The 18296-nt window shown below is 36.6% G+C and overlaps 1 protein-coding gene across 1 annotated transcript in view; it reads right to left on the reverse strand.

Moving 5' to 3' along the window:
• The window catches only part of LOC107104893 (dihydropyrimidinase-related protein 3), a 42315-nt gene that overhangs the window by 10822 nt on the left and 13197 nt on the right, over window positions 1–18296 (reverse strand). Inside the window, exons 2-11 of the mRNA XM_015405011.1 lie at window positions 17351–17439; window positions 16297–16481; window positions 13970–14134; window positions 12564–12625; window positions 11564–11644; window positions 9439–9507; window positions 7784–7904; window positions 6701–6857; window positions 2922–3063; window positions 2051–2221 (exon numbers count right to left, since the gene is read on the reverse strand). Coding sequence (XP_015260497.1) covers window positions 2051–2221; window positions 2922–3063; window positions 6701–6857; window positions 7784–7904; window positions 9439–9507; window positions 11564–11644; window positions 12564–12625; window positions 13970–14134; window positions 16297–16481; window positions 17351–17439 — 1242 coding nt within the window. The remainder of the gene's footprint in view (window positions 1–2050; window positions 2222–2921; window positions 3064–6700; window positions 6858–7783; window positions 7905–9438; window positions 9508–11563; window positions 11645–12563; window positions 12626–13969; window positions 14135–16296; window positions 16482–17350; window positions 17440–18296) is intronic.

An 18296-nucleotide genomic window follows, 5' to 3' on the forward strand; every position in this document is an offset into this window, starting at 1 on the left:
GAGACAGCCCAGTGTAAAAAAGGTACTTTTCCAATACAATGGGCTGGTAACTGGGGGCATTCATATTTTGCCAAGTTGCTATGGTAATGTTTTTAGCAGTAATAGCTGCAGTGTTCTTGTTTTAACTGAAGGGACAACTAGCAGGAAAGAGAAAGGTGACATCACCATGTAAGAACCCACAAATCCTCAGTGGATGGACTCCATATTTTTAGAAAATGGAGAGTCCTCCCCTCTGTCTCACTTAGTTTCAGCATCAAGAGGAAAGTGTCCTTTCACACCAGTTAATCCTTATCAAACAAGAACCTATTCATTTCAGTTATACAGAATTTTAACAAATGTCTTCATCCTGAACTCATGCTCATCCATAAAAGTAGGATATGCCTTTGGCTGCTGAAGTTTTAATTTCCTGCACTGTTGAGTCACCTATGTGCAATCCTCTTATGTATATATATGCATCTGAAACTTAATTTCTTAAATGTGCCAGGTGGATAATATGTGGAATATAAAATGGAATTCAAACCCTGCTCAATTTCAGATGGTATTTAATACCTGGTTTTGGTTGAAAAGAAATCTCTCTACCATTACTTCATGAGATGAAACAAAAGTTAGACTTACTAATTCCACTTTGAACTACATTGCACAACAGACATTTTCTTCTGTTTCTTTGTTGTTGTTTTTTTAAATACATTGGATAATATTCATCTAAATATAGGTAATCATTTCCCCCCTTAAATCTCTAGAAACATTACATGAAAACATTTAAGAAAAAAGTAAAAAAGTGAATAAACAATTTTTAGCATTTTAGCAATTTTTAGCATAGTATTGGGGTCAATTTACCGTAGCAACTTTTCAATCAATGTATTGTTAAACAATTCAGAATCAGATTTATTGCCGAGTAGGTTTGCACTTACGAGGAATTTGACTTGGTGTTGATGGTGCAGACAAATTAGATATATTTATGTTACTGATACAAAACTGACCCAGTACAAACACATTTCATATTTTCATGTGCGTGTTTAATTTTCAACAGTATTATAATAGGATGTACATAGTTTTTTGTTTTAAAAAATCAAGTTTCTTTACCAACAAATATTTTCCTCAATCTACTCTAACTTCCATATGGAAAAATACTTTATAAGAATGTATATATCATGAAAGAGCTACATGAAAATATAGAGAACATAAAATAAAAGAGATAAACTAGCCTGTTTGTATACAGCATTTTTCTGACTGCCTTTTCCTGTTATGAGAAGACATCTAAAGGTCAGTGGAAGCAGAAATATTTGGTACATCAGTGGTGAGTTATGTTATACTGATAAGGTTCTGCTGTTTCCACATAACTTAAAAGCAGATTTTTCTCGCATATACATAGTCTGTTACTCAACAACTGGAATCTGTAAGGGGGAAAAAATAACCTAATCAAAACATCCTATGTTAAGTTCTATACGTCTAGTTCTATAGTTATAGATATTTTCTTTTTTAATCCACTCGGGTAAAAATAAATCCTGGATCAAACATCTCATGGATCATATCCCTGCTTAATCTGCTCTTGTTCAACCACAGATTAGATTTTGGAACATTTATTTCAATAATTTATTTGGTTTTCCTCAGTCATCACTGTCACTGCTGAGCCATTTTTGGATTTACAGAGGCTCAGCTTTACAATAAAAGGTGGTCTTGCGACAAGCAGTGTGAGTGGAAATAGTCATGAACATCCACTGAGATTTCATTTCCGCTCAGGGGAACTAAGAGTGCCCTGGAAGCTGTTCAAAAATCTGCTTTTCTCTGCCTGACATACTATCCTGCGCACACAGATGTAGACACATGTCACATATTACCGCTTGCTGTTTTCCCAAGCATGTCCTAGCTAGCAAATTTACAGTTTTGATGTTTTTCTCTAAGGTTCTTTAATTATTGAAGTAAGTCAATTACAGAATTTGAATGTGTAAAAAAAAGTTTTTATTCAAAGGTAGGGAAAATTATGAAAATAAAAATGAGTTTAAAGAAAAAACAAACTGAAAGCATCCATGGCTTTGACCTGTATACATACCGAGTTGTGAGTCTTGGCAGTGATTGTGCGAACAGAGTCTGTGTCCCAGATGACGAGGTCAGCATCAGAACCCACTGCAATCCTACCCTTGCGAGGGTAAAGGTTCAGGATCTTAGCAGCATTAGTGCTGGTAACGGCCACGAACACGTTCTCATCCATCTTACCGGTAGTCTGAATAAAAGAAAACAACATAAAAATAGACTTCCAGATAAATGGGACTGTTACAGACATATCCCGGGGGCTACAGATCAAAGATAAATGCATATATTTAGATCTCATTGTTCTGCTTATACAGAAAAGGTAAAGTAAGAAGAGAAAGTAGCTCAGAAGTTGTTAGTTTTTTTTTTTTTTTTTAACACTGTATTCTAATCAAAGTATAAAAAATTATCTGGTGACATGTAGAAATTTTACTGACAGTACAAAAAAAAGGAAAAAAAGCTAGTACTACTTTGTCTGCTGGTGTGTTAAAATATGTTTTGTCACAATGTACTGTACAAGATTTTAACAAAAGAAAAACAAATAGATCATTTAAAAGACCTGGTGTGTCTCTTCTTTTTTTTTTTCTTATGGTTTCAGGGGGGCAATGACACACACACACGTCAATGTCTCCACATGAAACGTGCTGCGTGCAAAGCAGACAGACCCACCAACAGAGCCCTGCACTGGTGACAGGTCAGCAAATCATCCAGGTAACACAGAACCAGAGCATTTCCCTCCTTAACCTCAGATTAAAAAGATTTAACTTCACCCGCAGGCCCATCAGTGGCATACCCTTCCCCACTACGTCTTTCATAGCCAAGGTTCTCTCAGAGAACCTGGACGGGCTGACTGTTATTGTTTCAGAAGTTTAATACCAGAAACTAGGCCTCACCACTGCTTTATCCCAGATGAGCGCCATCCTCTCCTCTACTCCATTGACTCCTTCCGGGATCTGAGTGAAGTCATCCTTGCCAATGGCCTTCTGCGCCACGCTGAAGGTACAGTGAGCGCTGCCAGTCACACTGAGGTCTCCACTGTGAGGAGAGAGCAAAGTATGACGTGAGAAGTTTGCTCACATAAGCAAAGCTTTGCAAACACACGGAAATGTGATTATTTATCTTTGCAGGAGAAGTAGTAAGCTGCGTGCCAAAGTTTGTTCTTCCAGGAGAAAAAAACATTTGCAGCGTTTCCTGTTTCTGTGTAAGTTTTTCCAAAACTACTTGCTAGGTAGCAACAGTTATAAACAAGTCATGAGCAATTGAGTTTTATTTAAAGGGGAAGTTAAAATGCAAGTACCCATGCAGCCTGCTGACACTAAGAAATATTAATACTGAGACAGTAATGAAAACCAAGGCCAGTCACAGGGGTTACATATAGATGATGTTTTTTGGAATTTAGAAGCTTTAAAATTGACATTGGTTGATTTTTGGTTTTTGGTAAATCATCAAAATCCGCATTGTTTTGCAAAGGATTTCAAAACAACCAACAAATTGTTTTACAGTTGAAACAAATTAGAAACAAGAATGCAAAATTATGAAGAAAAAAAAACAGAATACACAAAATGAAAGTGATATAAGAGAGTAATATAAATCAGCATAAATTCAAGAAAGAAAGAAAGAAAAATGAGTAAACCAGCATCTATGACGTATCAAAGGGTGCAGAGGTGGTTCTGGTCGTGAGAACATGTACATGAAAAACCTTTTTTTAGTTCAGTAGGCTTACTTTTACTTGCTATGTCTGCTCACAATTATTGTCCCAAAACAGACAAAGTAAAGTGTTGGTCAGTTTAAATTCAAACTATACTGGGCATCTCTAATAGGCATTTTGTAGTCTCACTAGTTTCATTCTTCCTACCCATTGTCATCTCTGGTCTCATCTATAGCAGATGCCCATGCTGACTTCATCTGTGCAATCTGCAGCCTTTTGCCTTTTAAAACAAGCATTGTACTTATACATATTTTACACATCCTCTTAATATATTTAAATTTACATAAATGATTATCATAATCTGTTACTTTATACATACAGTGCACAGCTGCAAGACTAACAGTCATTTTACTTTATGCAAAGTATAAAGAAGCCTCATCTTAACACACCTACATACAGTAACTTACCTGCTGTCATTCAACCACTTCAATTTTTTAAATTTTTTTTAATCTCTTAAGCCGGGCATACACTGTGCGATATTTTGAATTGCTGTGCGCAGCTACAGGTCAAACTGTGCGACGAAACTAGAGTTTAAAAGTTCATGGCTCACAATGTATGTTCGCACACTGTACGGCCCTACGCTCTAATGTTATCTACCTTCTCATACTGCACATCCAAAAACCACAGGCTGGACTCAGCACAGAGAAATGACGCTGGTCAGACTGGTCAATCTGGAAGAAGAAGAACTCCCATTTTTGCCCATGCACAGTGCTCGAGGTTCTGGTAAATCGGCTCAGACGCTCGTAGCTCTGCTTCAACAGAAAAATTTGCCCACAAACACCTTACGACGGTCAACCTAAGTTCAAGTATGTTTGATTGTCTCCCAACCTTATGATTCCTGATCTGAAGGTGGTCGTGAGAAGCTGATCGTCCCTCATTACCCCCTGTATACCACACGACACAGGACACACGATGAGGCTGAAATTCGCCCCGATCTAAAAATTTCTTGCACGACTGGAGTATCGTCCTGAAAAGTGCAAAAAAAAATCGTACAGTGTATGCCCCGCTTTATATATCCTGATGTTTCTCCCTCTTCATTCTCTCTGCATTTTGCCACAATCACTTTTCACCAACTTTAGCACTGTGCCCCTAAGAGCCGCATAGTGCATACCCATTTTTTACATTGTCTACAGCCTGTTAACCTATCTGCAGTATGCATGGCTGCAGCATCTTCTCAAAGCAAGGAGGGCACCAGCAGCTGCAAAGAGTGCCTACTCCCCACATTATAATATAATAATAGTAAATCGTGTTTTTGGGCAAGATCATTTTTAGGTTATTTCCCCTATTATGAGTCATGAGAAAAATCCCACCCTGATTTGCTGCCCGGTTTGCCCCTGCCGAAAACAGCTCCCAAAAGAGTGATAATCTAGCTAGAGCTCCCAAAATCGAGGGCAGATGATTCCACATTTGGCTGCTACAGCAAAGCCATGGTCTCCTTTAAACGTAAAATTATTCCCATGTACACTAAGAGCTGCTAACTTGCTGCCCAGAGAGTAGGCTAAGTGTATAGGGCTGCAACTACTACAATAAGTTTAAAATGAATTCCAAAAGAAAAGTGGTCATTGAAAGAGTTCAATTTGCAATCCAGCCAAATGGTAACAACTGTGTTATTACTGTTTTAAACTGATGCTTAGGAAAATAAATGGCTCCATTCTAGCAAGGTGTTTCTTCTGGAAGTCTTAATGAAATAAATGCCTTAATCTGTCAGTGAGCCCCAGGGCAGCTGTGGCTACAATGTAGCTTGCCACCATCAGTGTGTGAATGTGTGTGTGAATGGGTGAATGAATGTAGTGTAAAGCGCTTTGGTCAAGTCTCCTAACTTGAATAAAGGCGCTATATAAGTACATGCCATTTACCATTTACCATTTAACAAATCTAAAATCAGGGTCTACTTTAACCCCCAGGTTAGTGACAACTGGCTCACTATACTTGGCCAAAGAGTCGACAAGCACGCTGAAGGCATTAAAGATTTTTTATCCTGGGTCAAGGAGTCTAAAAACAAATGGGGTCTCAGGTTACCAAAAACCATATTCTTATAATGTTTTATCAGATTTTAGAAGGTTTAGCACCATTAATCCCTAAAGGTATTCAAGACATTAGGACAGACAGTAAGGTTTTTCTTTTTTTCTGAAGAGATTTAGATCTGTAAGTCATGCATAAAAGTAAAATCAAAGTCCATGTTTTCTAATTATAACAAGTGGGATAAATATATATAGCTGTGATCTGCAGGACACCGCAATACGAGGAGCAGAGGAAGACACATTGTCAGAGAAATTATCTAATTTTCTTTTAAGAATTATCAGTCTGGCAAAATATAAGTATCCAACATGGAAAATAACAAAGACAAATGTTCCTTGCAAAGTTCTAAGGAAAATTGATATCACCAATTTCAGATCCAGCTCAAAATATTAAGCAGCATTTATATTTTTTGAAGTTCTAAATTTGATGTGTTCAAATAAAAACCTGAAATTCACTTTTTCAATAAACTCAATACGGATGATTTTTAATACAAAAATGTTATGTTTCAAAGTCGATTTGACTATTATAAAGCAGATAAGGAGACTGGGGCACACATTTAACTGGTAAAATGATTAGCTTGAGGAGTGCTGTATAAGTGAACATTAATAAAAAGTTAGAAAAGTTGAACTTTAGAGGATTGCTACAGATGATGAATCAGCGGTTGTAGAACTACAGCTGGGGTCAATGTTTCAGGAGCTCCTTCACTCAAAACAACTGTAGCCATTCACAAAAACTATATGTGGTCTATTAGTAAAAAAAAAGACTGGACTGTTACTTAGTGCTAAGTAACTCTAAACCATAAACAGAAATAAGCTGTTGAATTTTTTTACACTTCTGCAATAAATCCTCAAAGTAGGAGCTGAATTAATAAAAAATATTAACATTTGGTAATACAATTCTTTTGAGATGCACTCGTAAACCAGAGAGTCTTGCTGTGTGACTCACCTTGCCAGCAGTGTGTTCAAATAGTCTGGGGTAGTAGGATCAGGGCTGAGAGGAGGTGATGTAACAAAAGAAGCAGCCTTGGCCCAGTTCTTGCTCCAGTAATGTGTTCCATCAGTCCCTAGACTGGCTGTGATTGGCTCCCCAAACACCACATTTCCTGAAAAAGATCACCATAAAAATGATTAAAACACCTTCAGAATATCTTTACGATTATGAATATTATGATTATGATTTTTACGGATACACTTTACTTAATAATCTCAATTAATAAGGATTTTGGTATTTTTACTACTATCTTAAAATTGTACTTCTTGTTAAGTTTGAATGATGATGGAGAATTGATTCTTATAAATAGTTTTTTCTCTTGGATTTTTTTCCAGTCCTTTGCTTTTGATGCAAATGTTAATGATTCAGGTTTTTCTGATTTATACAAAAGGAGGTTGGGAATAGATCCAAACAAAAGGTTTTCATCTATGAAACCAGCCAGGGAATGCATATAAACATGAAAGAATGCAACGCAATATTAGCATAGCTTTATCTCATTTAGCCAAACAAAACAAATGAGCCTTCCTCTTTTGCGTCCCCACAGAGTTTCACATCCCACTCTGATAATCTGTTATTTTTCAATTTATGATTAAAACAAAAACTCAGTCCTCAAAGGTATAATGGAGGATTTTTGCGAAGTTTAAAAAAAAAGATCCACTCTCTCCATTTGTAAAGAAAAATGTCGTGCACAACCCTGTACCCGCCCCCGTGAGGGAATGCGAATTAAAAGTGTGTGAGAGCATGCACAAACACATTTCTCCTTGTGCACGCTCTGTTCAAATGTTGCTGTTTGCATCCCTCATATAAGCTTAATTTCTAAAAGAAGATTTGCAGTTCTTTCACAATGTCAGACTCACCACCGGTAGGTGAAAATGGGGTCAAACACGTAGGACGGCCTTATGTAAACATATAACCAGAATACCAGAACATCCTACACTATACCCTTAAATAAACAGCAACAGTTTAAATGCCTTTTGCTATCAACCTGCTGTTAATTCAATGCAAATTCCCCGTTTTGTTTCAAACTCTTCTCAATACCTTTTTTTCGGGCCTGCGAAATGATGTCAGCAGCACTCTTGCTCATGACACGGGTTACGTAGAGAGGACAGTTGGTCTGGCTGGCAATGGTTACGGCTCGGAACACGGCCTCAGCTTCCAGCTGCAGAGGAAGTAAAATCACAAAGCGATAGAAAAAGACAGATTACTGGAAATATCAAAAGATGTACTGTCTGTCAAGACAAGATTATTTGAATTATTACCCTCTAAGAAAACCATAGCAGGAGCGCATGCAGTGGCTTGGAATTGCATTTATGTATACATAACCTTAATGTTCCATTGCAATTGAGTCTGGAATTTGACTTGACCTTTCTCACATATACTTGACTACCACTTAGATTAATGCTCTCCTTCCCTTGCCTGTCAGTTTAAATAGACAGACATTTTCAGATAATAGGTTTACCACCTGAACAAGTAGCAATGTTCCTTCCTTTACACAATAAAACTGGTATGCCTTTACAGAACATGGATTTCTGCTAATAAATCAGAGTACAAGTGTAAATGGGTTTTAATTAAACATTAAAAAAAGTGTTGGCAAAGTGGAAGCTGGTTGCCATGCTGCTTGGTGCAAAAGTCCTTGATGCATGAGTGGGTTTTCTCCTGGTAACCTAACTTCCTGACACAGTTCTGTGACAAAATATAGAGGTTGACAAAATATAGAGGTTAAGAGATTTTAATCCTCTAACCAGTGGTTGCCAACATGAGCTTATTCCCTCCAGCAAAGGTGATTCAAATGAGCCTTTTAAAGGATTATTTGTCTGACTTCTTTCTATTGTGTCAGACCAAACCTCTAAAACATCAAGGATATCAACTTGTGAGGATTGGAGCAGAAAATGCCTGAACTGCACAATATTTTCTGGAAACGTTGTTGATGCTCTCTCGGCACCAAATTGAATTTCTTAGAAACAAACTTAATAAAAGCAGCACACAAATGTTGAAACGTAGTTAAATAGAATCAGTTGAGCACCACGTTCTTCTATTATGCCACATCAAAGACTTCAAAAGCAATGTCACCTAAAAGTAGAACACAATTTTTGTATTTTTTTTTATCCAATTGTTGTTTGTCTTTATATCTATTTTTATCTTCACTCCTGTGACAATAAGCTTTGGGTCAGAATGGTAAAAAAAGCAGTAGATCTATCCTACAGCTGTTGTGTACTCTAAAACAGGGCTGTAAACACTTCAGCTGTTTATTGTGTTCCTGTCAGCAAGCTCAGTTTGGATACACTAACCAAAATATGACAACAAAAAAATGTCATCTGACTCATTCGAACAGTGTTGACAGATATGATCCGGCTTGGCTTCGGTTGTCCTAAAATCAAGTTTACCGAGATTTTAATCTCAGTAAGTGAAAAAACAAGACAGCCAAAAGCCATTCAGCTGAAAATGTGGCCTTTTGATTTAGCACAATGGTTTAGAGGCAATAACTGGTGAAAATTAAAAAAAATCTTCCCCTGGGAGCTCTAATGTGACTGAAACCAAATGTGCGTTAAAAAAAAAACAAAAACAATATGCATGATTCCAGCTCATGAGACAATGTGCTTAAACACATTTTAATACAACAAACAGCATTTTTTCATTTCACAATCTGATTATTTTTGATTAATTGTTATCAGGTGGTAAAGTGAAGCATGTACCTCCTCTGGCCTGCTCAGTACATGCCCCTCCGGTCCAGTGATACCCGTCTGCAGCATCCGGGCCTGCTCCTGTTGAACACCCAAAAAAAAGCAGCACAGTTCAGTGATATCCTCCATCGCATGCTTAATCTCTCCTTCTCAGTGTTGTGAAAGCTTCAGCAGATGTAGGTTTGTGGTCACACTCATGAATAATAATCTGCTTCTCACTGTGTCTTTTTTCATTAAGCTCACGGACAAGGGTTTTTTTCCTTTTTCTCAGTCAGGCTAAATGCTCTTATCTATAGGAATCTGCCCCTGAGGGCCTCCACACATGCAGGAGTTTTGCTTTGCAATGCATGAAACTGTTGGCCCCTTCATAGCCAATAGTAAAAAATTAGCCCTGAAATGGGAAAAGCCAGGACATAAGGATCCCATACCTAAAGAAAGATTTTGGAATGCAGGGTAAAATCCCAACTTTAAACATGTTTATAATGTCTGTACTGCTGATTTTTTTTTTTTTTTAGGAATGCAAAGATAATAGATATTGGAAAGCCTGATGTTTTCAAATGGGTATTTTGAAATCAAGAAACATTGAAAACTTTTACACTTTAATGTTTGGGTTAATAGGGAGAAATTCATTAAGTACTTAAGCTCAAATTGGTGAAATTTGGAGGCATATTTAAAATAAGCATTTAACACTGAAGCATTCACATAAGTAGTCTGAATTTGGGAGTATTGATGTAGTACGAATCTGCCTGCTCATTTGGCAATGAGTCAGCTGGAATTATTTTTCTAGAAAAAAAAGCGAGTTAATAAAAAGTAGGAATGATGTATTTTAATACAAAATCCTAACATCTATTTAGATACATGGCAAGCCCCAAGTTCCAAATATTAACTCACAAAAATAAAGTAGTGCATCTCACAGAGATGAGCCCAGTTAAAGGGCTTAGGAAGGCGGCTGAGGAGGATCAAGAATGAGACCAATGGGCTCAAAAACACTTTCAGCACTGCAGCTGTTAGACTACTGAATTTCAGCTACACTTAACTCAGCTTCATCTATTTCTTTCTTTTCTGAAACACTAAGCTTATTGAACAGGGAGTTGAGTCCAACTTTTGTACCACAGACATACGAATACACTGCAAAAATGATATAAAAAATTGTTAAAAGAAAGTTAATTTGAGCATGTAAAAATGATAATCTGCCTGTGAAATGAGAATGTTTAGCCTTAAAATAAGATAATTAGATATTATGCTCTTGAAATAAGAGACAGCAGTTGTTTTTCTCTCATTTTAAATGTAAATTTTCTTATTCCATCTGCTAAGGGTTTAACTTACCTTCAACGAAAAATGCACCTATTTTCAGTAAAACTGACTTAGATTTCAAATTTTGCAGTGGATGACTTAGTATGACAAAAATCCTTGAATCCTAGAATTATCAGTTTATGCGATATGCTGGGGATCTGCAGGGTGTATGACCCTGGCAGAAATGTTGGTATAGAAAGTGGACTGATGGATGGATGGTGATTTGAATTAAAAATGTCTATATGGGGTTTATATAAAGTACTCTTAGCTTTCCGCTGTTTGTGGGATTTTTTTTACTCCTTTCTCTTCTCTAAAATTGAAGTCTTAATAAAACAAGCATAAAAATCTATCCAGTCATTGAATCAGTATAAAATGTATATCTGTTGTTATGCATGGAACGACAGGCCGAGATATAGTATTTTAGTTCAACCAGGTTGTGGTCTTACAGCTGATGAAAATCAGACTCCTTTCAAGTCCAAGTTTCAAACAGTGGATAAGATTTATCATGAATCAGATCCAAAATGCACTTATAGTGATAGAATCCAGGCTTGACCCGCAGTTCTGAATAATAGCGACTACCTAAATCCATCAAGTATAACAGTTGATTCACTATCTTTTGACCTCATGCAGAACACCCTTGTATAAACTACACCTACACATTACTATCCAACAGGAAATGCAGTCATCAAAGGCAGTGCTTTTAGTCCGAATATAGAGCATGGGAAGGTTAAGAAAGGTCAGTGATGATAAGTTAAACAGAATAAATCTCTTTAAACTTAAACAGATCACACAGGTGAAGATGTCACAAGTTTTAAGAAGAAGATCAAGATTTTTTTATTGTTACCTTAGCAATGATCTCGCCATTTTCAGCATGGATCTGGGCGATCCCTCCCCTCTCTGCCAGAAAGGTAAAGACCTCATAGAGCTGCATGGAAAAGAAAATACTTTTCTTTCAACTGTTGAAATGAAGCTGAGCTATTAAGACAAGATGAAGACAGGACTTTGTAACTCAGTGGCTGCTTATAAGCCCCAATTACAAAGAGGCCAACAATTTACTTGAAGTCACCAGGACCTACACTGCAATTATCATGTGTGGTCTTAGAAATGGCAAATCTGGAGTGGAATGAGCTACGGTTTATATATAAACTGTTGTACCACAGTCCCTCAGAGAGGTACATGACATCAGTTTTTCAAACTCTGCTATTTAGATTCCCTCTTGCTCTATTCCGAAAACAAAATTAGCTGCATGGGTGCATGAGAAACACAGAGTCCATGCTCAGACTGTCTGGACCTTTTTTTATACAGACAAAGGGGGTCATAGTACTCATGACCACAGTTTGGACAAACAAGGGATGTTTCACAGATGATTATTCTGTCGGGGTTAAGTTATCAATAATTATAAGACTATCATTATCATATCTTTTTTTTTTTTTTGCTATCCTACTTGAACAAGTTGACTGCATGATATAGATATGTAGTGAAGCATGTGGGATTTTGCTCTTGTAATGTTTGAATCATAAATTTGTAGGAAAATGTCTCCATATTTCGACAAAAGCTGAGGTTAGAACTGATTCCAGTTAAGAAATTTTACAAACGCAAAAAAGAAACAAGATTTTGTTGTTATGCAGGATTGTGTCTTTTAATCACGACAGTAAATAAAAGACCCAATCCTCATTGTTTCAGGGAACTGAAACTATTTAATATTTAAAGATAAAATGTAAATATTAGTGTTTTAGGGGAAGAAACAAGATCAAAACGAGAGGCTCTTTAATCACCAAGAGAAATCACTGGACTTCTTTCTGAACTTTGGAGTTTTTTTTTTCATTTTTAATAAGACTTCTTACCTCACTGTTGCTCATCTGATAATAATCCTTGTAGGCCATGTAAACTTGGAATGAGTTCACACCTGCAAATACACAATATGGTAGAAAAAAACCCAGTTCTTTACTTCTAAAGGTGCAACTTCTTATCACTATGTTCTTATTAGAAATATCCAACTTGGAATATCATAAGCAGAGAGTGGCTTATAGAAGTATTCATACACCCTAAAGGTTCTTTACTCTATATATTTTTTCCCATTACAACCACAAACTTGTCTCTGGATGTGGTACAGTATGTCTCTGCTTGAGTTTTGCACATTCTACTACAGAAAGTCCAAAGCAGCAAAGTCTCTATAAAGGTGTTTCAAAAGGTTACCACAGATACATGAATGAGCATTTCTTTAAACACATTAAACCGTATGTTTAGTTTAATTTCCTGCTTGAAACTGAACCTCCACCCAAAGTCTTTGGCCAATGTCACGACCCGATCCGCCCCGGAAGCACAATCGGTACCATCAGCTCATTTGCGCATGCGCAGCCAGATATACATCCAGGTCACCCTCAATATTATTTTGTGAAAAAGACCAAAATTATATTTTTCTCACCCCAAAAATAGTATGTGTATTAAACTATAATGTTTTGAAGGTTAAAAATTTATTTTCTGAGAAAATAAATGCCTTAAAATACTTTCTGTTTTATCAGTCGTCTTTACCCGATCTGTACCAGAAATGGAATCCTACGCTACTTCCGGGAGCTAACTTTTTCGGCTTCGGATTTAAACATTAATCTAGTCTTTTTGAGTCATACTTTTTGTTCTTCTGGTTTAAGATTATGGTATATAATGTTCAACCTAAAGAAAAAAACAACTAAAATGCAGATAAACATTGTTTAATCATATTTTAGCATGTCTGATAATGACATCAGACAAGCATTCTAACAGAGAAAATGTAAAAAGCATCAAAATTGTCTCAGAAAAGTTATAAAACATTTTTGAAAGATGTGTATTAGCATTCTTTGGTGCTTTAAGGATAGAAATAAATACTTTTAATACCATAATTACATTATTTAATGAAACATAGATGTATATCTGATTGCGCATGCGCAGATGTGCTGATGATCCATCTTCCCTTCATAATTAGCCTCCTTCCCTGTACATTATAAACATCACCCTCCGGACACAATGATGCTCCAATATCAGTTTTCTGATGCTGCGGAAATCATGCCACAAATTTATGATTTGCATCAATGAAAAAAACTGAAAGCCATATAAAAGCTTTATCTTCTCAATGAAGCATTATTTGGTGTTTATTTGCTGCATTTAATCCTGATAAGGAAGAGTGAAATCAGAAGTTGGAACAAAGAGGTAACATGTGAAAAAGAGGTATGAATTGAGGACACTGCAGATGTAATTTGGTGCCACTATGACCTACCTTTCTCCTTCATGAGGTTATCCAACTCCTGCTTTACGCTGTCATCCCAGTGGGTGACGTCCACATGGAGAGAGTAGTCGCAGCAGGCCTTCTCATCAGCCCACTGCCTCCATTGGTCGTAGGCCTCTATCAGGCTGCTGCCCGGCTCTGGGATCACATGATCCACTATTGATTGAAAAGGGATACAGATGGTTGGAAAGCAGAATATCATACACAAAAATAATGGGATGATGGCGACAGTTTTAATGAAAACAGACAGACAGAGGAGTGAAAGTTTGAGGTGAGGTGAACGTTCCTGCTGGCTGTGTAACTTTCCCTGTAAGTTGTTTACATTGCATAATCAGCTGTCTGGATTCCTGCGGCACTCAGACACTGTCAGCTGGGATGAATAGATATCACAGTGAGTTCTGCCGATTAGGGCAGACATGTCCTTGCAAATTTTGAGGCCTGTTGTGTTTAGTTATGTCACCATGATTAATACTTTTTGCATGATCTTTTGGCGGCACTGGTCACCTAATTCTCTGTTCTTGATCATAATTGGATGATTTTTAGATTTTTTTTTTTAAATAAGTTGTTCTTATTAGTTAAAAAAAAACATATCTAGATTTAATGCACTGGCATTCTATTAAACTTACTCTGTTTTGAAACAGTATTATAACTAAAGAAGCACTAACCACTTATGTTATTGAGGTAATCTTTTCTAAATAATGCAGTTTGAATTCATCAAATGTTTATTCCTCTATTTGCTCTAGTTCGTTCCCCTGTTTTTCTGTTGAAGTGACCTAATTTTCAGCGGACATGGTTAATGAAATTTTGATTTTAGAAATTGGGGACGCAAATATTTTTTTAATACAACTAACTTAAGGGTGTTTGATCATCCAACCACAGACCCAGTTCAGTGGCGCATCAGATTTGTAAAGTTTGTAAAGTGAGCTTCTCAGGAAAGACAGCTGTGACAGCCAATCACACATGAAAACACGGTGGACCAATGAGGAGCTTGTGGGTGGTCTAAACTCAGGGAAGCGAACTTCAGCTTGAGCTGCAGTTTTCCACTTGGTCCTAGTGTTCGACGAATGTCTGTTTAATGTAGCGTAACGTTGTTTTTGGCAGTAAATTGTGTAGGCCACCAAATCGGACATTTGAAAAAGTGCAGGGGACATGTCCTCCAAAAAAAATCACATGGCTGATGCTGACTTTAAATTGATTCATTGATTTTTTTCCATTTTTCTTTTAGATGAAAAATTATTTGTAAATAATGGTCATAAATACATGAAACATATAATTAATGCAGGCAGAAAAGCCAGAGAAATATTTTTAAAACCTTGGTCATTTTAGCTTCTGAAGAGAAATCATAACACCCTAAATTTAGAACTGACAGGAGCCTAGAAGAACCAGCAAATTCAAACAGGAAATTAATTATACATGTATCATTTGATTTTCTTATTAACAAGTTAAGTATTTAAACATAATACTTTTTCAAATTAGTTTTTGGGTTTATTTTTGCAAGGGTTATCCATTAAAAATATTAATTATCAATGCTTTCCTTTGTGTTACAGTGTCACTGAGTGAGCTTCAGAACTCCTATAAGAAATACTAAAAGATTTCCTTCTGCAGGCTCAGCAACTGGCTAGCTTTTTTAAATCTTATTATAGACACTTTAATCTCTTTATTGCAATTGGATATAACTAAACCTGACCGTCACTAATACACATAACAGTAAACAACGCATTGTTAATACTGGCCACAGGACTGAGTTCCTGTCACCATAACCTTTAAGTAACTTTTAAACAAGAAATAATTGATAAAAACAAATTATGTAAATAAAGCATATATAATGTACATAACTTACAAAAGGTAAACAAGAAGCATTTACTCCCACTTTCACATGTCAGCATATAATGACCTCTGTGTAAATTAAGCTCAATAATATTTTTGACTGGCAAACAGGCAATGGAGCAGCATCCGGAAAAAAATCAGCTCATGCCATTTTTATTCTTTTTAAACTATTAATGTATTTCTAATATACATGCAGCTACACGCAAGAGATCATGCGTACCCTGAGACGCATAGTCATGCTGTTTCCATGAGAGCAGCATTTTACTATCTACAACCCTTCACCCATGCCCCCCTACCCTTCCCAGTCTTTTGTATAGTTTTGTTTTGGAGAGTTGCCTAAAACACCTCCCCTGTCCCTCCTTTTCTCTTGTCCTCTGTTCAGGCTGCCAACCCACAGCTTCTTTTACTTCGTTCTCTGTCTGAATAATAATTAAGGATTTGCTTGCAGTCAGTGTCACAGCGTGCAGAGGACTGTTCCAAAACTCTCGTACCAATCATGGTTGTGCCTCCGGCGAGGGCAGCCTTTGATCCTTGAGCAAAGTCATCCACGGTTGTGGTTCCACGATATGGCATCTGGAAGTGGGTGTGGATGTCAATGCCGCCGGGGATCACCATCTTCCCGTTGGCATCGATGGTCTTAACACCTCCTGGAACAATCAGGTTGTCGCCAATCTGCCTGTGAAAAGGATCAATTAGAGTCACACATAAGGGAGGATACTTCTATTGAAAATGTGTCCTAATTTAAAGTATAAAAAAGGGTTCCTTAACATTATGTTTTTGTACATAGAACAATCTTCCATTTGGGAAAAGAAAACATTAAAATATATGTTAAAAATAATTCACTTCTACAAATAAATCAAAAGTGAAGTGGGCTGATTTCAAAGAACAAACTTGTTGTCATATCAATATCTTATTTAACGTAACGTAAGAAACCTCCTGTGGGTCAAACTTTGCAGACGAGACAAGCCAGACATCCATGTGGGCAGAAGCAAGTGTTTCTATGCCAGCAGCTAACTTGTGCTTGAAGCAACAGGGTGTTTGTAATGCAACACCAGGGTTTCCTAGCAGACTCTCTCACTAAACTCCATGGCAATGAGAACAAAACATTTACAACCTAAAAATAAAAGGCAAATCTTCTCTAACTTTCATCTTTCAAGTTAACCAAGGTAAAAATTGGATGTTTGAGTGGTTGTTAAATCTTATTGAGGTACACTTAACATAGCCTCCGTTTTGGCTGCAGTGGCTTTACATCTTGAACCATCATCCTTCATAAGCATCCAGGCAAGATTTCATAGACAACAAAAATGATGTCTTCTTTGTAATTTATAGGCAACTATATGCAAGGAGATACTTTTAGAAGCTGTTTCTTTATTTATGAATAAAAACACATCTAGCTTATTTAAAATGTATGTTCTATATCCCCCCTAGTTATAAATTAAAGGTTAAAGATAACCTTTCAAAAACTACATTTCGACAGAAAAAATGTAATAAAAATGTATTACGCAGATCGAAGTAAATGGGGGAAAAAAAGTGCAGTGGACTTACTTAATAAGGCCATCCTCCATGTAGATATCAGCATGGAAGGATTGGTCATCGTTCACAATCCTCCCACCTTTGATCAAAAGCCTGTCGCTCTGCAGGAGGAGAAAGATGAGAGAAAGAGACACAAGAAGGAGGGAGAATGTTAGACTTTAATGCACTTCCTTTCCAAGAAAGACACAGTTTGACTAAAAACACTGTCAAGCAAATATCAACATGAGAAATGGTTGCTGTACAAGATCATTACAATCCTATATTTAGAGATAGACAGTGCCTCTTTAGTTCTCTGTTGCTGAATTTTGTCTCTCCTTTTTCCACCCAGAGGAAATGAACAATGTTTCATTCACTCATTCATTACTTTCCCATACAAACGTTCACAGTTCACTAAAGCCCACCCTGTGTGTTGCCTGCCAAATAAAACAATTCATCTCCTCAGAAGCTGATTTGCAGAATAGCAAGTGCTATATGCTAAGAATCAAAAGGGAGATAATTAAAACCTGGTCCATATGAAAAATTTGGTCTGTTTTAATACAGAAATAGAAATTGGCTCATGTGTATATTAACAAAAGTATGTATTTTACTCATGTTTTTAATGCTTAGATCTAGTCTGGTGGCAATACAATAGTTTCCACTATATTTAATTTAACTTTCTCCAAATCATCTTATTGGTTCTTATATTTAAGTGATAATAAGTGCTCATATTTCTATATTTTGCATTTTGATGGTTAGGGGAGTTTGTGTTTGCATTGTGCTTCTGCCTGCAACAATCAGTCATTATTGTCTTGATATTATTTGTTGTATTTTCAGTTGCATTGACAACTAATTATTTGATGACCTAATGAATGTAAACCAACCAACCAATCAATCAATCAATCAATCAATCAATCAATCAATCAATCAATCAATCAATCAATCAATCAATCAATCAATCAAATGTCTACTTGATACCATA

The sequence above is a fragment of the Cyprinodon variegatus genome, unplaced genomic scaffold (genome assembly GCF_000732505.1).
Source record: "Cyprinodon variegatus isolate N-32 unplaced genomic scaffold, C_variegatus-1.0 Scaffold36, whole genome shotgun sequence".
Lineage (NCBI taxonomy): Eukaryota > Metazoa > Chordata > Actinopteri > Cyprinodontiformes > Cyprinodontidae > Cyprinodon > Cyprinodon variegatus.